Genomic DNA, 26,831 nt, shown 5'->3' with positions numbered 1-26,831 from the left:
TAGGAATTCGCCTGCCAGCTCACCTGACTGTGCTCATGGCTAACCTGCCCCTCCTGACACCACAAAGTGTAGGTGTCCCCCAACCCCCCGACCCCCGACCCCTGCTATGTGGTTGGCTGGTGACAGCTGGCTGCTGGCCTTGTCTGTAAAGGTGCTCTTGAAGGTTAAGTCTGTTTAGTACACGGACCAGAGGAAACAGGAAAAAGGTACACCTCACATCTTTGAGAAGCTAGCCCTGATCCTTAAGGGAATAGACACAGTGCGATGTGAGTAGCACCAATCTCCTCTAACTTGAGACAATAGTGAGAGCCCAGAGGATCCAACCTGGACTCTGGAAAAGCAGAGCAAGAAGGGTTCCCTGGAAGAGCGGATGTAGGGCACAGTCAATAAGGGTGGTAAAGGAAGGTGATGTAGACAAGGAGAATAGAGAGTGAACCTTGGAGGGGTGCCACAGTAGGTCGGGGGTAGAGCAAAGCTGGGAACAGCAGGCTGGAGAAAGTATAGGAGAGGCCAGAAGGACATTAGGGGACCACTCACCAGCTTCATTCTGGCGCGGGTAGGAGCAGAAGGTAGGAGTGGAGGTGGGAAACCACTGCATCGACCCATGGGAAGTGAGGCCAAACACAGCCGCAGAGGACCAGCACGTAGAAAGGGACGTAGGGTTTGAAGTCTAAAGTACTAGCCACACCAGGAAGGTTCCAAGTCCCAGGTTTAAAAGTGGGATGGGAGGTGTTGTTCACTGGCAAAGTCCTGGCCTGGGTTCCACCCCCAGCACCAGAAAGCAAAGAAGAAATAGTGACAGGGATCCCAGAAAACCACCAGTCTAGAGGTTGCTACCCAGGGCTGGAGAGATGGCTCAGCAGGTAAGGGGACTCGCTGTTCTTGCAGAGGACCAGAGATCGGTTCTCAGCACCTGCACTGGGGAGCTCACAACTGCCTAAACACCAGCTACCTCCCAAGGGCACCCTTCCCCACACATATGTCATCCTTACACAGACATAGTTAGACATTTTTTTTTTTTTTGTAAAAAGCGGGGTACTAAAAAGTCTGCAGAAAGCCTGAGCCGGCCAGGGTCTAGCAAACCGGAGGAGGTCAACCCAGCAAGAAGATCTAGAAAGGCTTGCTCCAAAGACACTGCTGAGTCCACAGCACACTGACCCAAGGCCGTGGGCCTGTGGGACCTGTCTGAGGAACAGACCCTATTCCCTAACCCTAAAGCAAGCAAACCGAGACATGGTTTCATTTCTTATAAATTTATTACATAATATTATAATAATTATTATTAATAATAATAATATAAGAAACATAGATCTCTGTGGGGTGTATCACAACGTCAGGGTCAGGAGGCCTCAGGACTGGAGCAGGGGGTTGAAAGCCCCGAGATGGAACTCCATACAAAAGGGGGGATGAAGCGGAACTGACCCTGTAAAGTTAAAAACCCAAACTGAACAGAACCAAAAACCCACAGGTAAATGTGAGACTGTGTATGTGGCAGTCTGTTACAGTGACCGCTGCTGTGTGTGTGACCTGCTCTGTTGGTAAGAGGGTTAGTGGGCGTGACTCTGTGTCTAAGGAATGGGGCCGGTGGGCCAGGGTGGGGCGGGGCGGGTGGGCACAGACCGGCGTGCCAAGCCCCTGGGCCATGAAAACACCTGTTTTCTGTCTTTTTTATATATATATATTTTTTATTAAAAAAAGCTAGAAATAGAAACAGAAACTTGTGAGTGACGTGGATGGAGCTTAGTCCAGACTCCAAACCCTATGTTTAAAAATGCCCCAGGGCCCCCCGCCCCACAGGTCATTGCTGAGTTGTGAGGAGTCACAGTAAGGGGGGCCAGGGTACCCTCAGGAGTCTTTGCCTCTCTCCAAGGGCTGTTGTGGCCTGATTTTAGTGGTCCCCACAATTCCCTTAGAAGCCCAAAGGGGTGCTGCCTGCACGGGAGCCCTTGAGGCCTCCCAAAGCTGAAAGGATTCACCAAGAACCCCTGCTTAAGCTGGGTGAGGTTCAGGGAGAACAGGCTGAGAAAACAGCAGGACCCAAGAGCAGGACAGCCTTTCTTTGGAGAAGACAGGGCCCTTTCACAGGCACACACCCATGCATGCACCCCTGTGCAAGCTTCCTCAACCTCCCACCCATCCAGAACAGCCCCCGGGGACCACTCCACAATCAAGCACATACAGGGCACCCATGCGCTCAGCCACACCCAATTTTCACAAGCACACAGGCGTGCACACACACATATGTGGTGCACACACACAGGGCAGGAATTGGGGAGTCTTTGGGGCGCGAGGCAGGGAGGCTTCTCTGCTGTAGTTGCCCAAGAAGTGGGGAAAGGTTAGACCCCTCCTTTGGGAGAGACCCTGTGAAGATGATGGCTGGGGTTGGGTTACCGGGGCCCAGCCCCAGGGCAATAATCTCCCAGGCCACCTGGCCCTGCTAGTGCCCAGCAGGCAATGCCTGCCACCCGTCCCCCTGAGCAGCACCTAAAGGGTGGGTGGGGCATACTATAGCTCAGCGAGGGAAGGGGGCTGAGCCGGGGTCCCCAGGGTGGGCTGCCAGGACCCTGGCTAACCCCAGGCCAGCTGGAGTGTCCCCTGCCCTGTATGGGGTGGCAGTGAGGGGCCGGAAGATGGAAGACTGGGCGGCTGTGGCGGGACCAGCGAGAGGACTTGAGGGGAAGAGGGCGGGAACTGTTACGGACAGAGATATTTGTTCCTTTTCTCTTTCCAAATATAGAGTGGATTAAAATATGTAAAACAGGGGGCTCCTTGGCCCCTATCGAGAACCCCAATGTCTCCCCCCTCCCCCCGAGTCACCAAGGCGTGTCCTGACCTCGCATGCTGGACTAGGTTCCCCCTCTGGAAGAATGGCCACCAGGAGCTGTGGAGGAGGTGGTCAGGCCAGAGCACCCTGCCCCAACCCCCTTCCACCCAGCCCCCCTGGTCCGCGCCCTTACTGTGTGCTGGGTGGGGTTCAGCGGCAGGGGAGGGCACTAAGCAATGTACAGGGCAAGTCTCCAAGCAACAGCAAACAGGACGATTCATGCAACATTCCTGGCCCGGGCGCCGTGGTAGGGGGCGAGCCGAGCCTGCGGCCTGGAGTAGGGGTGGGGGCCCTGCCGGCAGGGCGCAGCAGGAACAGGAGAGGGAGAGGGGCGTCAGCTGCCATCCAGCTGCCTGAGCGCACGCTCGATGTTCATGCGGTGGCCAACGCGTGTGACTCCCAGCTCCACGAAGTCTTCCTTGGTGAGCGCAGGCAGGTGTGCGCCTTCGATCTCATGGTCCTCGAAGCGGTCTCGGTGCTCGCCCAAGTGGATGCTCTCCAGCCAGTCGCCCACATCGAACTTGCTCCAGAGCTGCAGGGGCTTCTGTTGAAATGGCCGACGCGGGCCGGCACTGGGGCCAGAGCCAGGAGAAGGCGAGGGCAGCGGAGATGGTGAGGGGGAGCGGCTGCGCGCACTCACACTTCGCACCACGAAGCGCACTTCCTTGGGTTCGTGCGGGATGGAGAGGCTGGACGACTTGAGGATGGTGGGAGGCGTGAGGCCGAAGGGCCGCCCCGCGCCTCCCACGCCCGCCCCCAGCCCCTCCACCCGCTCCAGCGATGCGGGTTTCACTGGGCTCGGGGCTCGTCTCGCCACGGGGTACCGGCCGCTGGGCCGCACCGAGTAGGAGGCCCCTCCGCCCGGGCCCCCGGGGCTGCGCTGCGCTGAGATGGTGCTCAGCTCACTGAGGCTGCTGAAGAGCCTGCGGAGGGAGAGTGGGTGAGGGCCAGGTGAGGGGTGGAAAGTAAAGTCGGAATGGACAGAGGGCAGCAGAGCCAGGAGGACTAGGGCTGGAGGAATATCCTGTGGTCATTCTTTAAAAAAAAAAAAACACAACCATCCTAAGACAGGACCAGCGCCTTGCTCTGGGGGAGGCGGAGGGAGAGGTGTTCTTAAACTGACTGGAATCTAAAGAGTAAGACTGTCCCCCCCACACTGCTCTCCATGGAGGCCCCAAGGGCAGTTCACCAAAGGAAACTCTCTCATGGACAAAAGCTGCTTGCCCCTCCCTGCCAGCCTCTAACACGGCCTCTGGGCGTGGGTTCCATCCACAGATGCTCCGGACTAGAAGATTTGAACAATATCTCCACCACTCCCCACATACGACTCTGTTTCTCAAGCTTGAAGAGAGCCAGAGCAACCAAGGCCAATTTCAGGGATGGCCGAGTCATGTTAAAGGCTGGCAGTGGCACAGGTCCATGAACACTGAAGACAAACACCAGGCAGGGCTCACACCCACGGCTAACAGGAAAGACAGTCTCCCCTGCACAGGAGGGCACACCACAGCAGCAACGGTGACTACATGTGCCGCGGACATGCAGCAGTACTGACAGGAACGCAGTAGCACGTGGGCAGACACACAAGGCAGATGGTACCTCACTTCCCGGCCTCACCTGCCAGGATCCTGGACTTCCGGCCCCGCCCCAGCCTGCCTGGCTGGAGGGAGGCCAGCCCGAGGCAGGCAGGCAGGCAGGCAGGCTGCTCTAAAGGAAGCCTACTCCTACAGCCCCTCATCCCCGTCTCTACCCCTCACTGCGTCCAAGGATAGCCTCGGTAGCTGTCGTCAGCACCAAAGCCCCCCCACGTAGCCATGCAGCACAGCCAGGGGGGCAGCCAGGCACAACGTGTGATCTGCAAGAGGCATGGGATGAGCATGCTCACTTACACAGCCGGCACTCGGGACCACCGCGCAGCTAGACAGAGCAGCCACATGCAGATGGGCAGGAGAGAGCAATGAGAAAGAGTGTTAGCAGGCCAGGCCCACAACGCCTCCAGTCACAGCCACACAACGGGCAGCCACGTTCAGGGAGCCCTGTGGGACACTCTATGGAGGTCGCAACTCAGAAGGTAAGGCCCACCTGCTGCAGAGGTACCAGGGAAGAGAAAGTACCGGAGACAGCTCGGACAGAAGGCGTCTGGTTTGCCTGCCCTGGTGTAGCTCGCTGGCTGTCTGCACAGTCAGTCTTAACGTTTGACCAACTTCTCGCCAGCGGCCATCTTGCCCCCACCACGCCCTCTCTCAGGATGGCGTAAGCTCCTGCCCACACCAGCAGGAGACTTCTCAACAGCCCCTCTCCTTCTTACATAGCTCGGCTCTGCAATACCCCCCCCAAAAGGTTTGCATTCTGAAGGTGCAGTGGCGATCACTGCGGGGTAACCGGACCATGAGCGATCTGCCCTAAGCAATGAATTAATACAGAGTGGGGCCGGGTGCGGCGGTGGCACACTCCTCTAACCCCGGCACTCAGGAGGCAGAGGCAGGCACATCTCTGCGAGTTTGAGGCCAGCCCGGTCTACAAAGCAAGCTCCGGGCCAGCTAAGGCTACCTCTGTCCCTCTCCCCCCCCCCAAAAAAAATAATAAAGATCACAACAACAACACATGGATGATTTCATGATTTGATGGCCTTATTCCACCCCTCCTCCTCTCCCATCTTGCTCCCGGGCTGCCAGGAAACGATTCACTGAACCTTCTCTACCATGATACAACAATGGGGGCCAAGCCACCACGGGACCAAAATCTCCGAAACGATGAACCAAAGTGCATCTCTCCTCCTCAAACTGTTCCCGGGAGGTGAAATCCTGCAGAGAAGGGCGAGCTAACGAACATGTCCCCTCCAGCAACTTTCAACTTTGACCCTGCCCTGTGCAAGATCGGTCGTTCCCCGGAGACCTCACTTCCATCACTTCCAACAGCTATCTCCTCCGACGTCCCCCCTGCTTCCTCCCAAGTGCTCAGACCCAGGGCTGAGCTGCTTGAACAAGCCAAACAGTGCCACCAGCACATAGACTCCAGGAGCATCTGAGGCCCATACTCGGGACCAGGCAGGCAAAGCCTCCGGAAGAAATTCTCACTCCTGTGGACCCTGGCCTCATTGAGCCACCTTGGCTTTGGGGCAAAGTGGAGCGGACAGGAGAGGTGAGGTGGTAAGGTCCTCGGGGAGGTGTTGCTAAAGGCAGAGTTGTGAGGTCAGATTGTGGTCATTTCCCCAGAAACCACACTGACCCTAGCCTGAGCACCTGCATCACAGAACAGACCTCTAGGCACGACCTACCCCAACGGTTAGGGTTTCAGCAGCTGAACTGGAGGGCGCAAGACAGCTGTAGGGTAGTGCGGTGGGGCAGTTCTGGGCCCAAAAGGTCTAAGCTAGGACAAGTAGCTATTCCTGTCTGAATGGCACCAAAGCCTGCCTTCCTGGCAGGGGTGACCTGGAGGCCTGGGCTGAGGGCAACCCAGCCTCAGAGGAGACTGGGAGTTGAGAGAAAGCCAGTCATATCCCTCAAAGACTCCACCAGTGTTGCTGATGTTGGGAGGCCCAGGGGGAAAGCCCAAGGAAGGGTATTGCACAGGAAGGGGAGACCAAGGTATCAGTGTCTGTTCCCTGACCCCATCTTGGGGAAGAGCACTACCCACGATGTCCCAGGGCAGAAACCCTAGAAGTGTGCAAATCTGATTTTAACATGTTTACGCATGTTAAACATGTTTAAAATGTCAACATATCTCTGCATACTCTTGGCTGTTGCCACCACTGGTGACTGGCCAATCACATTCTTCTCAGGTGGCGTCCACCACGAGGTCACCTCATAGCATCCATTACCCTCCAATGTGCTTCTGGCTGGCACTCCCAATAAGACATTCGCTCTTGCCCCAGGAACTCGAAGCCACTGAGACCTGGCCTTTGCTCCTGGCAGTCACCAAGGCAGTATGCCGGGGTCCCTTTGGAAGAGGCTTTCCCTCAGCTTCCTCCCTCCTGGATAGCTTCTCCACCCCACCCTCTTTGGCGGTCTGCACCTTCTCAGCCCATGTCATCTACCCATTGTATGCTATGACTAACAAGTCCAGGAATGACGTGTGCCCATTGGTGCATTCTGAGCTCAAGGTTTCCACTGGGATCTCCTAACATCTTTTAACATACAGGATGTTCAACCCTGCCTCAGTGGGAAAAGGACTGGGACTCCCTTACCTTTTCAGCTCTGGGGAATGTCATCAATTCCTCCCATTAACCCTTCCTGGTCACCTGAGTCCAGGACCCTCATAGTCTCAGCGTCTTTCACCACCTACCCTCCTTCCTTTTTTCCTTTCCTTCTCTTCTCTTCTACTCCCCCTGCCCCCTTTTCCCTGCTAGGGACAGAGCCCAGGCCTCATGCATACCAGGCAAGCCCTCTAACCACTGGGCTACATCCTGGCCCTTCACTTCCTCCTGGGACTCCCTTACCTCAGTCAGCCCACTGGTGCCAACAGTCAAGGAAAGGTTCCTTCATACTCAAGCCTGGCTTCTACATCAGGGTTACCTCCTTCGCACTGCACTCATGTGGGTCAGACCTAGGCCTGTGGCCTTTGGCAACTCGGAGGCCTCTTTACAGGACAATTCTCAGTAGGAACACAGACCAGGCAGGGCTCTGAAGCTTCTGCATGCGTCCCTTCTGCTGTCTTGGCCTCACTCCTCATTGCCTAGCCCCTAACACTAACATGCCCTGTGTCCCCAAGTCTCCTCTCCTATGATCTCTCTCTGTTTCCCAGCAGAGTTTGGGGCTCTAACAAATGCACCTGCCTATGACTTCATGCAAGTGCTCTGCAGGGACCCGATGCATCCTGTCCCCAGTATCCGACCGTACTCAAGAACCTAGGCTTTGTCCAAACCCTTAACATGCAGGCAGGGCCTGTATAGCAAACAGTCAGGACAGGGCTTTGTGGAGCAATCTGATTGGAAAGTAGGTCTCCTGTGAAATCTCGGCAGTGGCCTCAATAGGTCTAAAGAACAGGGCACACTCTGGCCACCCACACACAAGCATGTGATAAATTTTTTTTTAAATTTAAAGGCTCTGTGAAGTACTGCAGCAAATGTTTCCAAAGCCATTTCACCTTGTTTTAAAAAAAAGTGACGACCAGCCAGGTACAAAACCGAGTCGGCTGGCAATGCCGGGACACACCTGGGGTAACAGCACTTGGGAGGCAAAAGCAGGAGGGTTTATTTTAAGCTAAATGCTAAGCCGAGCTACACCGTTCAATACCAACCTAAGCTCTGTGGACAAACTTTATCTCGGGGTGGCGAGACAGCTCAGATGGTGAAGGCCTGAGTTCAATCCCTGGGACCCACAAAGTGACAGGAGTACTGACTCCCACAAGCCGTTCTCTGACTTCCACATGTACGCCATGCAGTGTGTATGATGTGCACGTGCACACACACACACACACACACACACACACACACTAAATTCAAGAAAAGAAAAAAAGCTCTCGTATCTCAATAAAACAAAGCAGAGGTAGCTCAGTGGTTGACCACTTGCTTAGTATGCTCAAGGCCTTGAGTCCCACCCCCAGCACCCTTCCCCAGAAAGACCCCCGAGAGCCAAAGCAAAACCGCACGGTTGTGGGTTTCCGACCACGTGTAAGATTCAAGTCCAAACGTGAGACCCAGAAGACAAGTGGACCCAGAGATAGGCGCAGGTCACCAGGGACAGGCGCAGGTCGCATGAATGGCAGGCGGAGCTCCACCACAGGGGTGGAACCCAAGGCTGGGCTTTAAATGATGAACAAGACGAGGCCCAGGGCTCTCAGCAGGCAGAGACCTGCAAGCTGAAGTGAAAGACGAGCGGGATCACAGAGCTCAGCAGAGCACCAAGAACCATGTACCTTCCAGCTTCAACCAAAGCCCAGTGTACAGGAGTGGATCTACGAGTTACTGAGCTTTTTCCCATGAAGCACGGGGGAAGCTGAACTTGTCTTCGCAAAGCTCAGGCTGCTGCCCCTGTGACCGGAAGGGATCATGGCCCGGCCTGAGGCATCTGCAGGGAGGTGAAGAAAGAACTCCATCCAGGGGAGAGAGAGATAAGCGTGATAGGTAAGACTCAGGAACCATGCCCAGACCGGAGATGGGCCTCAGGGGTGTGACCTCTGCCAGGACAGGGTGAGAAGGACAGGGTGACACCTAGACACTAGAACTTCACAAGCTTTGGACAGTTCTCTAAGGGAAAGGCTCATTAGTGGTTTTTATCCCAAAGTTAAGACCCGAATGGTTTTTATCCCAAAGTTAAGACCCAAGTGCTAGGTCCCAGCCCCCACCGGCTACAAAGCCAGAGAGAGCTGAGGCACAGCCCCAACAGGCATCAAAGTAAGGGTGCCCACAAAGACCAGACAAAAGACCAGGTCTGAAAAAGCTACACATACACCAAGTCACAAGTGCCCCATGCCTGCAGCCAGAAACGAAGCACTGTGGTAGGTGGCAGGACAAGTCCAGATGGCCGTTGTTTCATCCAGGTACGAGGACGTGACAGCTCACACCAAGGAGACAGGTAGGAGGATCAAAGCCAGCCCAGACTGCAGAGCCAGACCCTTTCTCCAAAACAACCACCAAAAGCCCAAAATGGGGAAGAAGAGTGAGGGGGAACAGAACGAGAAACACAGAGGCAAATGGAAGGACAGGGTGCAAGGTACTTCAGCGAAGCTAAAATGACATTCCGTAAAGTCACTTACATACTGTAGGTGTGCGGTAGCTAAGACGGTATAGAAAACGGCTACCTCTGCAATGTGAAATCCCTGAGCACAAATGCAGCGTTACCACAAGGTGCTGCCAGAGGCACAGTAGATCTGCCCTTCCATGAAATCTGCCTCAGGGCACAGCGCTTGCACTAAGCTACTCCGTTTGTTGCCTTAATACGTGTTATTAAGGCTAGGTAATGCTCTGTGCTTTAAGTGACCTTCCATCGAGCAAAGAGGCAGAGAGAGAGAGAGAGAGAGAGAGAGAGAGAGAGAGAGAGAGAGAGAGGAGAGGAGGGAGGGAGGGAGGGGGGGGACTGGTGATGGGGAAAAAGACAAAGAAGGAAAAATGGTCGAGTGAGGTTGAAATGGGATACCTCTATCTTTGAAGACCCAGTTCTGTGGCTGGTCCGTAGCTCCGCCCACTGTAAGGGTGTCATCATCACCTCAGTACTGGAAAGGGCTTTCAGACTTAAAAGATGGAAGAGGCCAAAAGGGGAGAAAGTCCAAGCACAGGTCACTAGAAGGACAGGAATATCCCTGGACCTCTCAGAGAGCAATGTGAGCGCCTTAAGCTCCCACTTGTCTACTGGACCCTAAACTGGAAGACTGCAAACCGGGCAGGGCCCTCTGAGTGAGACCTGAAGTCTTTACTTAAGCTGTGCGCTGCTCACTACTCTGTGAACTCTGTCTTCCACAGTCAGTTAAGAGCATCTAGCAAATGAGTGGGGAGTCAGGAGTGGTAACCCACCCAAACCAGAACAGGAGAACCCTGGGGCAGAGGCAGAAGCAGCTTGAGGAACACAGACAAGAGGCTGGCCACGAACCGGTCAGCTGTCACCAGAACCCATGCCATCCACATGGAAGCCCTGGGGAAGGTTGCAGAGAAAGGGCCTGAAGGATCAACCCAGTACTCTGGCAGCTTCAGCCTACAAAGTCTAACAACCTTAGTAGCACCCAGACCTCCTCCGTCACCTCCCTCTTCTCCATCACCACAGGGAGGGAGGGGATGAGGCAAACAAGACAAGAAAGAAAAAGTAGGCGAGAGAAGATGGTGTGATTTCCAACTCTTCCGATGGAGCTTTATGCATCAGATTCAGGATTCTGTGCTGCCACAATACAATGTTTCTAGGGCAGAACGTAAGAAATTTGTATCAAGTCCCTAAAGAAAAGGAACCAATGTACTCTGGCCTGAAAAAGAATCAAGGGAGGAGGCTGCTCCAGGAGAGGCGACGTCAGCCATATGGGGCAGCCATATGGGGCAGCCGTACTATCAGAAACAGAACCAACATGGAGCCACAGGGCAGTAGACTCGGGGTCAAACAGCTGGTAAGAGGGACCGTGGCTCCAGAGAACAAGGTGAGACGATCCTCAGCAAAGGGCAAGGGCAGCTTGAGTTAGAAGCCGGAATACAAAGTTGCAAGCCTGTGGCAGGGCCTCCAGCAGGTCCTGGGTGGTCTCATGACATACCTGGGTCTCACAGGTACCCAGTCCCACTGCCTGCACCAAAAGGGATCCACAGAGCATCTGCACTAAAGAGCCTTCTATCTCAGACTGCAAAGCAAAACCGGACAAAGATGATAAAAAAAAAAAAAAAAAAAAAAAAAAAAAAAAAAAGGTGGACAGGGAGAACCCATGCCATGGACAGATGAGAGATGGGACAGAATGAGGAAGAACAGTGGGAAAAGCCTATAGATGAACAAAAGGAACAGAAGACAGGGGGACGGGCCCCTCCCCACATCACCCTGCTCACCGAGCTGCTGCAATGGGCGACTTCTTAGCAGGGTCCAGCAGGCTGCCCAGGCCACCAACTGGTTCCTCCCCCAAGGAGCGAGTGTCTTTATTCAGCTGCTGCAGACGGGAGCTGAGCTCACTGATCACAGTTGGTTTGTCATCCTCAGGCCCAGGGAGCCCCCGACTCTCCACGGGGTCCCCCCACAGCTTGGACCTTCTCTGGAAGAGGTAGCGAGGGCGGACAGGCCCAGCAGCAGAAGTCAACCCAGTAGAGGTGGCATGGTGCTGCTGGGCCATGAGCTCACTGTCCGAGGATTGCTTCAGCAGCGGGTCCCTGAAGGTCACCGGCCCCTTCCCCAGCGGGGACTTGAGTTTGGGCTTGGGAGGCACTGGTGGCTTCTCGAGTAGAAAAGTGTGTCCATCGGCAAAGGAGGTGTGGGTGTCAGTGAGTTCCCCACTCTCCGAGCTCAGGGTGGACATGCTGGACACTGTGGAAATGGTGCTTGTGGTCTCCAGGTGGGGGTCACTGGAGCTTCGAGTGTCGGCCTCCTCTACTCCAGAGTCAGCTGCAGACTCAGGGGCAGGGGGCAGCTCGCTGCTGGGCTTCCCTGAGGCCGGGCTGGGTACCGTGGTGGGCAAGGGGCCCGGTCCTGGGGGTGGGGTGGCCAGCAGGATCCCATTGGCAAACTCTTCAGGGGGTGGCACTAGCCCAATGCGGGCCAGCTCCTCTCTGGTCTCCTCATCGCTGGAGGACAGCTGAGCAGGTGGCAGGTTCACAGCGAATACCAGCTCTGGCTCCTCCTCTGAGCTGCCTTGGCCTGGCCCGGGATCTGCTGGGATGCTGCCAGGGGGCTGGGCTCGTGGGCTTGGCATGGGCTCTGCCACAGCTGCTGCCTGCATGGGGGTTGGGGCCAGCTCCGGAGTACCCGGGCGCTCCTCTTCAGCCCCCAGCCTGCTGGGCTCCTGTCCATTGCTGGTGGCATGCACAACAATGAGGCCAGCTGGCCGTTGCAAGGACGTGTCCAAGACGCTGAGGATCATGGATTTCTTGTCCTCTGGTGACTTCCGCTCTTCCCGAGGGGGCTTCTCTGCCTCTCTGCGAGCAGGCACTGGAATCCAGGCTGGACTCCGAGGGGAGAAGGCTGGGGAGGCCAAGGGTCCTCTCTCGGAGTCTCGGGTTTGCACATCCACAAAGAGGGGTCCAGGGCGGTCAGCATCAGGACTGTGCACGGGTGTGGGGGACCGGGAAGGTGTTTGCGAGGCCAGAGCCCGCTCTCGGGCAGCCAGAGCAAGAGCTAGGGGTGAGCTAGGATCCAAGGGTTTGCCAGTAAGAGGATGGATGAAGGTGGAGCCTGAGGGCCCAAGGCTGGGACCACTGACCAATGGCTTCAGAGCAGAGACAGGGGAGGGGAGCAGCAAATCGCGGCCAGTGGTGGCGCCTGTTCCCAGGAGGCGCTCATCAATGGAGCGGGAGGGCTGTAGGGATGGCAGATCCGCGCTGGGAGGGCTGCCCTCGATGGCACCCACAGACAGGAACACAGTGGAACGGCGTCGCTCCTCCAGGCGCCGCTCCTTGACTGGGCCAGGGCTAGGGCCGCCAAAGGTGAGCCCCAGGCCTTCTCCAGAGCTGTAGTCAAGGCCGCCCGGTCGGGGCCCGCGGTGCGTTGGGGAGGGTTCTCGTGCAAAGCTTCCACCCACTGGTCCCGGGCTACCCACGGCCAACGCCGCGCGCTCCTGAGCGTCCTCCACCTGAAGCTGCTTCACCAGCGGACTCTTACGGCGCTGCGGTTTCGACGGAGCAAAGAGGCTGGCACTGAAGGCGCCCAGGTTGGCATAGGGACTATCAGGGCCTGACGGCCGAGGCCGGCGCTTGGGGCGCTCAGGCGGAGTGGCTGCAGGCGCAGGCCGGGGTACGTCGCCCACTTCTGGCGCAGAGTCCTGCAATATGATCATGGAGCGTGCACGCTTCTGGCGCTCAGGGTAGGGCAGCGGGCCCAGAGGCGTGCCAGAATCATACAGGCCAGCTGCCCCTGCACCCAGACGAGCCTCCAGGCCTGGCTTGAAGCTGGAGCGCACAGTGTCATAAGCCCGGCCCGGTGGTGGTGGCGGTGGTGAGAAGGTGGGGGGTGGCCCGGAGTCGAAGTAGTAGGGCGCGGGTGGGGGTGGCGGGGCGGTCTGCGGTGGGGGCGGAATGCCTCGGCCTTCACGCACTGTGTCTTGCATTGATGTGCTGCGTGGGAAACGCCCTTCCAGTAGGGATGCCAGCTTCTCATCCTCCCCTGGAGACGGAGGGGCCAGGTAAGTCTGGCAAGGATGCTGGCCATTGAAAGACTTCTCTGGACCCAGCGCCACTGGCTAGTCCTATCCTCCACCCCAGAGTGGCCATAGCCCCACCAAGGAAGATGGGATCAGGGTCCATGAAAGGCGAAGGGAGACAGCAAGAGCTCTGAGCAGGACACCCACATTCCATGCCAAGTCCTGTTGCAGGTAGGGAGAGCTCTGATGGAAGGTTCTGGAGGGACCCCACCCACAGGGCGGAGGGCTGCTCCTACAAGGGATCTGGGACAGGACCCAAACTCTGACTGCCTGAACTGAAGCCAAGATCTCCCCAAGCCCTGTGGGTACCGAGCAGGCCATGTGAAGACACCAGAAGGGTACAGCCAGCCCCCTAAAACTGCTGAAGAGGACCTAGGGACTGCTTAGGGATTTCCCATCAAGGACAAGCAGCTCAGAAACATTCACACTGACGACAACCAGAGGTGGGAAGAAAGGTGGTCAGAAAGGACACCCCCCACACACACACCGAAAGCAAAACATCAATGAAGGGATGCAGGAGAGCGGACTCGTGCATCTGCAAGAACTGACACTGACAGCCAGGGTAGGAGGCTGGGAAAGAAGCCTCACTGTTTCCATGGAGAGACCCTCATGGATGGACCTGCAGGAAACTAGGAAGTTGGTACCCTAGCCAGAGGCTGAAAGTTAGAGCACCTGAGGGGAGGAAGATGGAAGGAAGAATGGATGGGTAACTAAATTGGAATTGAGGGTCGAGCACACAAGGCATGTTCCAGTTTCAACCCTACGGTCTTACGTCACCCCAGGCCGGGGTATAAGCACCACTGGGGCCCGTCTCTTATAAGCTACGCTTCCCTAGAAAACGAACCCCCATCCTCTTGTCTAGAGCTGTCACTAGATCCTTACAGATCCTCCCGTGTCATTTCAGACAGAGGGTAGACACCCGTGCAGAGCCCTACACAGTGAGGCTTGGAAATGCCCAGTGGCCCGACCTAAGAAGTTGAAGACAGGCGTAGCGGTGACACCCTGTGTCTCTGGCTCTGTTGCCTCAGGACTAGCAAGGCTAGGTGTGTTGCGAACTTGGGCTTGAATTCCAGCTTCATACAAGTCGCCTTTAGGAGTCTGTTTCTCCGCAGGACCTCACTTGCCCCTGTCACGGAGCAATTTACAGATTACAACTCCAGGCTGCAGGCGGCAACACCACGAAAGATGACAGAGGTCATTACCAGTATTTTAAGGTCTGCCTAGCTGCTGCCCTTGGTGCCCCCTCCTGATGCCATTCCTCCCCAGCACAGGAACGTGTACTGAACATTCACAAGTCTGTGCGCTAGGTGAAGCTATGTAGGAAGAACTCGCACAGACCTCAAGGTTACAGAAGGCAGGAATGATGCGTGACAGTAAAAGAGGGGGTGGAATTTAATACCAATGGCATGGTAGGTTGCGCCTCAGGATTAAAAAAAAAAAAAAATCACCTGCGACACACAGAACAGGGGTCTGTGCTGTCACCAGACTAAAGAAAGGTCCTCTCCATCTGCAACAGGAATGTTTAAGGAGAAGGCTGAGCTGTCCTCACTGGCTATCTCCATGTTTGCAGACTCTAGTCCTGAGATTCCAAAAGCATACTACAGGCCCAGGGACACAGAGCCCAAACCTGAGGTGGGTGTCCAAGGAGCCTGACCACTCGGCCAATGCTCTCGCTGGCACACGGGGAACTAACGTTGAGCACATGCTAGCCCGCTGATCAGCTGTGTTCAGGTGGGAGGAACTGGCAGGCCTGCCAAGGAGCTTGAGGCTTATACAACAAGTCCACAGGCCTGGATCTACGGTAGTCAGCTCTGGGAAAGACCATCCGGGAAGAGTGAGGGCCGAGAGGTAACGACGGATGTGGAAAGACTCGTGCCACAGAGAGGCAGCAGCAGATACCCGAGATGAAGCGGGACAGGGCTGATACTCTGGAGACCCGAGACAACAGGAGCCCACACAGGACCGGCTGGAGGAACATCGGGTTATAAATATGCTATAGAAAGCTTCCTTTGCCAGAGAAATAGGCTAGAGAACAGACCTGTGGCAAGAGGACACGGGGAAGACCAAGCCGAGGACCGGGTACAAGAAAAGCCTGCTTGCTATAAGACTTGTAAGGCATGAAATAAAGAAGCCACGGAGGGCGTCCGGAATGCCTGGAAGAACATAAGGTATCATCTCTTGGTTCCACAGTAACTGCGGTCTCACCAGCTGCCCTTCTCCATCCATCCACTAACGGAAGTATCACTGTTAGCCCGTGAAGGACTCTGCCACGTATACACCCGTGTTTTTACACACTGGCCTCTGTCACACATTTGCCCCAGAGTCCTCAGGAAATGTCCACTTGCCCCATGATTCTAAGTATAACTGCTGATGTTCCTGTGCGTCTAGACCTCCCCGGTCAGTCTCCATTTATATGCGTACCTTGACACCCACATTATAACTGCCGAACTGACCTAGCTGTAGACATGTCGCCTTCCAATTGAGACCCAGATCCAGCCTAGGGCCGGCTGACTGTAAGCAGGAGTCCCGGGATGGGTAACAGGCTTGGATAGCTGTTTGACTTAAGCCTGGATCCACTCTTAAAGAGGCAGGGCAGCTATGAGACTTTGGGGCAAGCCATTTTTAACTCTCATTAAGAAAGACCAATGATTCCCACCCCCATACGGTTACTTAGGGATTCAATGAGCCAGTGTGCGTATAAACAGCTCGTGGCTACCCTGTCATTGGGCTGAGCAGGAGTTAACACTGCTGTGGAACAGACGGTGAGTGTGGCAGGGTGTATTAGAACAGGTGGACAGATGTGTGGGTCAACGAGTCAAGGAGACCGGATACCCGAGAAACACGTCGACAGCAGGGCTTGTTAGAGATCCTGACCAGGGTCTGATAAAGCCCCACACGATGATGGACAGAAGAAAAGGAACCCGAGGACGATGCAGCCTGGGGTTGGCCCACTATTCGGATGTGCTGAACAAAGGCAGCCAAGAAAGGAGGGGAGAGCAAGAAACTCGCTCCCACAATGCTAGGAACTTCACATAGGAGGGAACAGAGAAACAAATGCAGGCTGAGGTCAGTGGGAAGGAAGCTGATGGTGCCTGCCAGGGGGGAATGCCCTGAGGCTACTGTTGACCCTAACACGAGCAGCTTCAATCTGGCTGTGGAGAGACCCAGCTGCTTCAAATTCATGAGCATATGGAGACAAGAGAGCAATTACGGGTGACCTTTTGGGTCTGACCATGAAGGGACCAGGAGAGGATGCTACCTGGAGAGAAGGAATAGGTTCAAGGAGAAGCGTGATTTTTAGCTTGAGAAACTGGACCTGCGCTCTGGCTGACAGGACAGGGAGGTGGCTGTGCTGGTGGCAGCTGCTGTCCATGCAAGGCAAAATGACAGACAGGAAGAGAAGGACTAAAGGGGTGACCAAGGATGGGGAGCAGCAGATGGGAAAAGAATTTCAAAGGTGTCTTCCCACGACACACCTCTGGGTGGACGAACGAACCCAGATCCAAAAACAAAGTGGCATCCTTCGACTGTGCAGAGAGAGATGGGGTCCCCCAACCCTGAACCCACCCACCCCAGCCCAGCCATCCCTAACCCCAAGCAGTCCCTCAGCCCAGCCGTACCTACAGATTTGGTCCGTGGAATCCCCTTCCGCAGAGAGCCCGGCAGCTTCTCTGGGCCTGGGAGGCCCTGTCGCTCAAACAATGACTGTGGGGTCAGGGAGGAACATGGAAGTTCCAGGGCACTGGAGCACCACGTTCTCCCTCCAGCCCCACCCATTCTAAGCTAGACCAGACACCCCAGACACCAGATACCCCAAAGGCACTGGTGTCCATGTTCACTCGGAGCCTGCAGTACACGGGCAGTGAAATGAACACACGATAGAAAGTTCAGACACAGTCTGAACAGAGAGGGAGAAAGAATCCAGGGGTATCAGGTGGGATACGGACACCTTCCAGATAGGGACGTGCTGTGCCATAAGCTCAGCAGAGTTGGGGAGCCTCCTCACCCCAGAGCAACACGGAATCTGACTAAGGTCAGAAGCACTAAAAGCTACAACCACAGAAGCGCTGAATTATGGCCACTCTACGGGCTGAAATGATCCCAAGTGTCTCCCAGAGAGGCCACGGAGAGCTCCGCCTCCTCTGGAGAAGGGATCCAGATAAAGAACTCTTACCTCAGAAGAGAGGTGCATGACCCTCTGATCCCCAGGCCCGGACCTGACCATCCCAGAGCCCTGGCCCAAGGCTGGCTTACGCTGATCTCGGCAGGGGTAATCCTCCGGCTGGTGGGCCGCTGCTTGACAGTGGCTGCCCTGGAATCAGCGTCTGCAATGTCTGGCCTCAGCGTTGGTTCCGCAGCAACCGCCAGGATCTCATCCAACTTCTCTGCACGACCAAAGAGATGCCACCTCAGCCCCGGAGGCTGCCACACCCACCTAGGCCAGCATCATGGCACTGATAGGAGCCAACGAACCCTCCCCCCCTGGGTCTCTCACTGCCGGAGACCTAGATCTTACATCCCGTCTGTGCTCCTCAAAAACCCCAGGTCCCAGTTCCTTCGCCAGCCAAACCCCGTCCGTCCTTCGGAAGACACTGAGTATCTCTGCGGTCACTGCCAGTCCCATTCTCACACACACCACACACGCTCCCCTCAAAAGGGGGGGGGGGAGTGGCACTTTTGCTTATCAAAAAAGAAAAAAAAATGTGAGTCTCGGTTGTGTGACCGCCTCTCTCTACCGCCAACGCCGCCTCTTGCTTGCTGAGCTCCAGCCGAAGGAGAAGGGGAGTAAGTACGGAGGTGCCTGTACCATGGCTCATACAAAACAGACGCCAACTGGCTGGAAAAGCCGCTCTCAAGAGTGCGCCCTCTACTGGAGGGGTGAAGAAACCTCATCATTAATGCCTGGTACTGTGACACTCGCCGAAATCAGACTCCACTGAACTTCCGATTCACTCAGGAAGTGATTCCGATTTGCTCAGGACTTCAAAACAGACCTGCGCTCCCGGAGAGCAGCGATTGGTGCTCTGCGGGCGGCGAGCGAGGCCTGTCTGGTTGGCCTTTTTAGTTCTTTTTTTTTTTTTCCCCCCGGAGCTGGGGACCGAACCCAGGGCCTTGCGCTTCCTAGGCAAGCGCTCTACCACTGAGCTAAATCCCCAACCCCTTGGTTGGCCTTTTTAAAGATAGCAACCTGTGTGCTATCCATGCAAACATGTAACAATTATGCCAAAAGACATCCAGCTAGCACGCTGCATATGCGGAGAACGTGCTTAAGAGTCCACTATGAGGGGAAACATTTCATTCTCAAAAAAAATATATATTTTTCCTCTTCTTCCTGTTATCAGTAGTTCTGAACGTTAGATATTTTTCCATGGGGGGTCAAAGGTACCTAAGTCTATGGCTGCGAGTGGAAACATAGACCTGACAGAATCAGGTCTTGGCAGTTTCTCCACGTTCATTTGTGTGTGCATTTTTAATACAAATGCAAGATGCAAAGCATTAATGCAAGCGAAATGCTTCAGTGAACACATTTCAACAGTTCAACCTTATAACAATTACAATACGCCTGTTAAAATTTCCTGGAAAAAAAAAGATGTAGAGTTCAGTGTGGTAGCCCACCATGTATGACGCTCACTATTGACAACTTGTCAGGGAAATCAGTCACCTATGAGACCAGCCTCCAGACACACTGCAAGTCACACAGAGATAACCATAGGGAGATCAGACCTGAGGGCAGACCACTTGGATCAATTCTCCTCCCTCTCACCTCACCCAGTGCCTTTTCTCAGCACGTGGCCTACCCACCACTTTTCCATGGAAAGCTATTTCTAGTGGGATGGCCGCCCCAGGGACAGACACTACACTAACATTCAAGCAGGAGATGCTGAATGGCTAAGTAATAATAACCAAGGACTGGGCTGGCAGAGGGGAGCTATTTCCTAAGAAGAAAACGAGGGCTGGAGATCTAAGATGGCTTCAATACAAAACAGGAGGCTCCAGCTCCTTCCTTCTTACCCAATGGAATGGGAGTTAGGAAAGAGGAGAAATCGGGATAGTGTGGAAAGGACTCTCCTCTCCAAAAGCCTACTCAAACTCCTCAGACTTCAGATCTATTTAAGGCTGATGCCTAAGAAGGGCTTGGTTGAGAGGCGCCAGGCGGCCTCAGGCACATTCTTGTCACATCCGCTATAAAATGAAAACCTTCCTGTAGTCGTCTTTTATTAAAGTTACTGGTTTTAAAATGGGACTTTGGGGGCTGTGTAGATGGCTCAGTGAGTAAGGTACTTGCTGCACAAGCATGAACCCCAGAGTTCAGACTCCCAACACCCATATAAAAACCTGAGTGTGGTACTATATGTCTATAACAGACAGACAGGTCCTAGGGACTCCCTGGCCTGACAGTCTCGTCAACACGGTAAGCTCTGGGTCCAGTGAAAGAGCCTGCCTCAAAGAGTAAGACAGAATGACTGAGGAAGACAGTCAGCAGGTAGACCTCTGACCTACACGAATGCACATACTTACATACAGCACACACTCCGAGAGAGAGAGAGAGAGAGAGAGAGAGAGAGAGGAGAGAGACTTTTCCTTATCAAAAAAAGATGTACAGAGATCAGTGTGGCAGCCCACCACGTATGTTGTCAGCTTGACAGAGAATTCAGTCACCTAGGAGACCAGCCTCCAGACACACCTGTGAGGGGTTATCTTGACTATGTAAATGATGTGGGAGGGCCCAGCCTGAACTCCAGTGACACCATTTCCTTAGCTCCCATTCCTTCCAAACCGTTCAAAAACAAACAAACAAACAAACAAACAAACAAAAAACTGAACGTTGACCACTCTCTTCTTCACGACTAGAGGTGGGAAAGCCCTCAAACTGGCAGCCAAATAAAAATAAACCCTTCCTCCCTCAAGCGTTCTACTTCATTGCATTTTATCACGGCAGCAGGAAATGAAATCCTGTAATCCCACTCTTTGGGAGGCTGAAGCAAGATTACAAGTTTGAAATCAGACTGAACTGCAAGGGGAAACCATTTCAGCGTGGGAAAGGGTTTCAGAGACCTTTAAGGTGCCTGAGGGCTGAGACACAATTATGTAAGTCTTGCTCAGAGTCCACTCAGGGTCAGGGCGCAGGTGAACACTACAGGTGGGGCCAGTGCTCTCTGCCTGACCGCTATACTAACCTCGCTCAGCAGCCTCAGGCTCCTCCTGTCCCCACACCACATCCAACTCTTGAAGGCTGTACCAACCATCAGGGGACATGTGAGAGGAGACATCTGCTCTCAAAGTACCACTGCTGAAGAACTTCTGTGGTCAGCCTGGACATCTCCTATTCTTTCCAAATCCAACCCCCAGCTGCCCAGCAGCACCCACCTAACTTAACGGTTGTTGTGTAGAGGTTACTTAACTCCTGAGACTATCTTATTATATAGATCAGTATATATTATATATACTGAGACCCCCCACCTTGCACACCGACTCTGTTTAGATGAACTCCTCTAAGAGCCAGTGCCTTCACCTAATGAAACAGTCATGAGCAGTGTCTATGCCATAAAGATCTAGGGGAAATTAGCATAAAGAAGCCCATACACTGCTAGCCACTGCAGCCCACACTAACCACTGCAGCCCACACTGGCCACTGCAGCCCACACTAACCACTGCAGCCCACACTAACCACTGCAGCCCACACTAACCACTGCAGCCCACACTGGCCACTACAGCCCACACTGGCCACTGAAGCCCACACTAACCACTGCAGCCCACACTGGCCACTGCAGCCCACACTGGCCACTCCACTGCAGCCCACACTGGCCACTACAGCCCACATTGGCCACTGCAGCCCACACTGGCCACTACAACCCACACTGGCCACTACAGCTCACACTAACCACTGCAGCCCACACTGGCCACTACAGCCCACACTGGCCACTGCAGCCCACACTGGCCACTGCAACCCACACTGGCCACTGCAGTCCACACTGGCCACTCCACTGCAGCCCACACTGGTCACTGCAGCCCCACACTGCAGCCCACACTGGCCACTGTAGCACACACTGGCCACTGTAGCCCACACTGGACACTGCAGCCCACACTGGTCACTGCAGCCCACACTGGACACTGCAGCCCACACTGGCCACTGTAGCCCACACTGGTCACTGCAGCTCACACTGGCCACTGCAGCTCACACTGGCCACTGCAGTCCACACTAATCACTGCAGCTCACACTGGCCACTGCAGCCCACACTGGTCACTGCAGCTCACACTGGCCACTGCAGCCCACACTGGCCACTGCAGATGCTGAGGACACAGTCAGGCATTTACCTCATCTTCACTAACGATCCATAGTTTCCTCAGAATGAGAATGTTCTGCCCCATGGAGGACTGAACAATACAGTACTTAGTCAACAAAACATGTTCCCACTGTAGGGAACTGGTAGGGCCGAAGCCTGGCTTCCAGTAGCACCAGGTAACTGCAGAGACACATGCAAAAGGCCTTCTCATTTGTCTTTTTAATGAAACAAATAACTTCCTTCTGAAAAGGGGAAGCCACGACCCTGGCCAAGTCCTTGGTGATATACAGCAAGTGCCAACTTTCACATGACTACCACAGTAACCACCTCAACACCCTGCCAGTGTCCTCCTGTTTCCTAGGAACAAAATGGCACAAACACAGCACCACCCCAGATCACAGATCCTTACTGCCCTCCATCCCAGAAACCGAAGAAGTAAAGACAGAAGGAGAAAGAGCAGTCCGTGACAGTGACGTTTCCTACTAAGCCACAGTCACCTGAGCCATGAACTTGGAGATCGTGTGTCTCTAAAACAAAGACCTAACAGATCCAAGCAGTGTACACACAAGGTCCAACAAAGCAACTGTTTGGGGTTCTGTTGCAATGGTGCTGAGGCCAAGCCAGGATTATCTCCAGAGAGGAAAAACTTAAGAACTAAAAAACTGAAATTACATATGAAAAGTTGAACATTTTTCCCCAACATAAATTCACCACAAAATTAGAAAAAAAACATAATCCTAAATGATTTTAGATATTTAAAAATCAAATAGAATCCTTTAGGAACCAGGTATAGGCATTCCCACCAGTTTCCACACCCACCTCGCCTTGGGTACAGGGCAGAGTGTGTTGGGAACCCAAGCAGGGATGAAAAGAAAGGTGCGGGGAAGTGACAAATCAGCCATTTCTCCCACAGCTGGAAGAAGTGGGGGACCACAGCCTAGCATCCTGGGAGCCCTACTATTACACAGCTAGAATACAGATCTTAACGAGAAGAGATTGGGGGGTAGGGAGAACCTACTGCTCATATATTGTGAGCCTGAGGCAAAGTCCAATGCATCAGAAGTGAGAGGGAGAGGGATGCTGGACACACGAATTCACACACCCTGGGCTTTGGGCCTATCTAAGCCTGACTCCCATCCACCCGAGAGGCAGAGGCGACATCAGAAGCCAGGTAAGACTTGCCCAGACGTTGGACCTCAGCACCCAGTCCAGGCCCTTGTGTCTCTGATGCCACATAGACAGTGTTCCCTGTACACGCTGGACGCACAAGTCATATGACCAAGGGCCTCCAAGCACACAGGGGTAGAGCCTGAAGTGAAGACAGTGAACTCAACAGGCAAGGGGTGGGGGTAGGGTTCCAAGCGGGAGAGTCCAGCTCCTTTCCCAGAGCCACCAAATTCAGACTCCTATGTGAAGCAACTCTGCTCTGGGCTACAACCCACCAGCATGAAACTGGCTTAGGGGAAGGAGAAGACAGAAGATGCAGCACAGAGAAGAGCTGAACACCCGGACGCTCCCATCCCAACACAACCCAAGCACTTCGCTCCTCCAAACTCCACAGCCTGACACCCCCTCACCCCACCCCCGAGACCATCCCCTCTCCAACTCTGGGCCTGGACACTTCAGACGTTACATCCCTAGCTCGCCTGAGTCCACAAGGACTGTGGTTGTGCTTCCTATGAATCCCAGGGATACCTCTGGGAACTCCTTTATTACCAGATCCCCAAGCAGGAACGAGATAAGTATACCAGGTTCCAGACCGCTCTGACCCGGACCCGTCACACACCAGCACCCCCTGGTAGGGACAGGCAAGCTGGGCCTGGAATCATAGCAGCGGACTTACCCCCTTTCCTTCTCCGAATGGAAGCTTAGGATTGAGAAACAGAGCAAAGGGAGTTAAGAGGAAGACTTTATTGCATGGCCCCTGGGCCACTCTGCACAATGATTTCCGGGTCCTGTTCGCCACATCCCCACCTCCCCAACAACCAGGTCCCATAGGTCTGTCCCAGCCTACACCTCCTTCTGAGACCAGTAGAACAAGGCTACCAAATGCTCTAAAACTAGAAGGGAGCAAGCAAAAGCGGGAATAAACACCACGTACACATGCATACTCACAAGCATGCACACGCACACACATGTGCACACATGCACACACAGAGATGTGCACAATTAAACCATATTTGGAGCAGCCAGATGTCTGTTCAGAACAAAGATATATAGCTATAAAAACAAAGTTTTAAGTCCACTATTCACCAAGGCGGTGGGTGACCTTTGAACACTCTGGACTGGGGTTTTTGTCTAGCTTTGCTTTTGCGGTACTGCAGATGGAGCCCGGGTCCTTGAACATACTGGGTAAGCACAGCACTACCAAGACGCACTTCCGAATCCCAAAGCGGGTTTGTAACAGCAAGCAGGATCCACATTTGGTAAAGAAATCTTTTCTAGACGAAGGCAGAAGCAGGGACCTACACTGACCTCTCTGATCACAAAAGAAAGACCCAGAAATTGAGGGAAGTCTTAACTTCACCCAAATAAATGAGCGGGAACAGCTTGACCACACTAGGTCCCTGATGTGGGTCCCTGTTAACCCATGTCCCTGACTCAAGCTGGCCATATGCGTACTTGGTAAAGGAACCCCAGACTAGAAAGAGAATGGAAAAGGGGCTAATCTGAGCTTCTCCCCTCACTTCCCCCCATCTCTTATGAACAACTCTTTTTTTTTTTTCTCTGTTTCTTGTTTTTTGAGATGTGGTCCAGATTGGCCTTGAATTCACGCTCTATAGTCCAGTTGGGACTGGAACTCATAGCAATTCTCCTGCCTCAACCTTCTGAGCCATAGGTACACCACAGAGTTCTCCCGATGATTTTTTTTTTTTTTTTTTTGGCCAGACACCACCGCTTCCATTTTATTTAACGAATTAATTTAATCTGGATCAACCTCTGCTCACTCCATTAATTCCCAGGAACTCAACCCTCTTCCTCCTACCTCGCCCTACCTCCTCCTCTACACAGCATGAGCTTCAACCCGCTCACTCACTTCCCCTTCGCCTCACACTGGCTTCTTCAGTCCAGGGGTTCAGGGGTTTTTTGTTTGTTTTGTTTTGTTTTTTTGACAAACGCAGCTCCTAAAGGGTTCCACCGGTGACTGGCAGGAAAGACATGTTTATAACAGTGGTGACTCAACGCGTCTTATTTCTACCTTCTAAAAACACAAACAAATCCGGGCATGGTAGAGCATGACTGTAACCCTAGAACTCAAAAGGTATAGGCAGTTAACGGCTGCCTAGACTACAGAATCACCCGGTGTCAAACAAACGAACGACTGAAAGAACTAACAGTACGCTATGGGACGTTCTGGTATTTGGAGAACTCCATGGTGGTCTGCCTTCCTGAAATCAGACACTCATAGGAGGATCAGGTCACCTCCCAAGATAGCTGTCTTTGAGTCAGGGTAGCTTACAGAGCCCCTGACTTTGGCTTTTCTCTAATCACAGAACCATTTAGAACCTGGTTCCTGTTTCAGTAGCTATAACCCTGGGTGCAAAAAGCTGCTCCCATACCCTTCCAGCCTCTATTAAGGAACACCGTGATGCCCTGCTCCTCTGCCCCACCAATAATCTGTAACTGTAGCTGCACTTACAGTTGTAGCCTTGGAGCAGAGGAAAAAGGCTCAACTCCTCTGCTCCCAGTTCTACAGGCAAAAGCCATAGCCAGGTAGAGCTCTTCTAATCCTGCAGCAATGTCTCTAGGGTCCTGGAGTGCAGAGTTCAGGATGGATAACGCCTCTTAGTAGGAAGCAGGAAGGGTCCTTCTGACCTGGTATTAGAGCAGCTTCTAGCTAGAGACTCCAGGACTGTGCACCAAGACCCAATCACACCCAGGGTCCACCATATTGGTTTATTGATCCATGCCAGAGGTCTGCTCTCTATGACTGACCTGGGTTAGATTAGGCCCTAGGGCCTGAAGTCCGCTGGTGTCTCTCTCTCTGCTCTCCCTAGTCATCCCAGTTTGGCTGGGATGATTTTCATCATCTTCCGTCTCTCTCACTGCTGATGAAGTCTAAAACCACGGCTCGCTCAGAGCCCCTGACTCCCTCTGCTGGCACTGGTATTTTTAAACGTTTTTTTCTGCTTGTCTGTGGCATTTTAAATCTCTACTCTGACACATCCTATTTATTTGTGACACACTTCTTCAGGAAGGAGTCTTACGTCTCTGTTGGCTCTTGGGAGAGCCTTAGCCTTTCTATTCATGTCCTCTGGAATTCCCATCAAGTAGACGTTGAGGTCTCCTCGTTTGTCCTTAGGTCCCCAAACTGGTCCTAGATGGCTACCTCATCCTCCTAAGCTGATTCCGGGTGGTCTCAGACTGATCTTCTCGATCACTGTTACGGGTTTTTTGTTTGTTTGTTTGATTGATTGATTGATTGATTGATTGATTGATTGATTTAATGAGTCCTGGATTCTGTGTCTCCAAGCCACAGACTCTCCTCTCTGTAGCTTTCTTGTTTTTGTTTGCTTGTTTGTTTGTTTCCGTAACTTAAGGAGCATCTGAAGCTTGCTGCTGCTGTTCGTCTTATCCTGTTTATCCCACTAATTCCGTTACATCTCTTGCCTTTATATAACTGAAACCTTTTCCTTCACTCTCATTCTCTTAACTCCAGTCTTTCTCAAAAAAATTTTTTTAAGATTATTTTGAGTGTTGCTGTCTGCATGTGTGTATGTGTGCCGTGTTCATGCCTGGTCCTCAGAGGTGAGAAGGGCTGAATGGTTGAGACCCACTATGTGGGTGCTGGGAACCAAACCTGGGTCCTCTTCAAGAGCAACAAGCAACCCCCTTTTTTATGCGAATCCCAGAGTCTATGGCTGCTTCTGGCTTTTACAAGTCCAGAGCACATCTTCTAGCCTTACCGCGGCTTCAGACCCTAGCACTGCCCTTGAGAACCGCCATCGGGAGCTTTGATTTCCTGCTTTATTTCT

General features: G+C 53.6%; 1 protein-coding gene across 1 annotated transcript in view; it reads right to left on the bottom strand.

The window, feature by feature from the left end:
• Positions 1–1,237: 1,237 nt before the first annotated feature.
• Positions 1,238–26,831, bottom strand: part of Shank3 (SH3 and multiple ankyrin repeat domains 3) — a 60,656-nt gene continuing 35,062 nt past the window's right edge. The window contains exons 18-22 of the mRNA XM_032919588.1: positions 23,699–23,722; positions 17,825–17,955; positions 17,191–17,275; positions 11,274–13,533; positions 1,238–3,747 (exon numbers count right to left, since the gene is read on the bottom strand). Of these exons, the coding sequence (XP_032775479.1) occupies positions 3,159–3,747; positions 11,274–13,533; positions 17,191–17,275; positions 17,825–17,955; positions 23,699–23,722 (3,089 nt within the window). The 3' untranslated portion in view covers positions 1,238–3,158. The remainder of the gene's footprint in view (positions 3,748–11,273; positions 13,534–17,190; positions 17,276–17,824; positions 17,956–23,698; positions 23,723–26,831) is intronic.

This window comes from Rattus rattus, chromosome 1 (assembly GCF_011064425.1).
Source record: "Rattus rattus isolate New Zealand chromosome 1, Rrattus_CSIRO_v1, whole genome shotgun sequence".
Lineage (NCBI taxonomy): Eukaryota > Metazoa > Chordata > Mammalia > Rodentia > Muridae > Rattus > Rattus rattus.
Note: the sequence above shows the minus strand (reverse complement) of the source record. Positions and strands in the feature narration are given on the sequence as shown.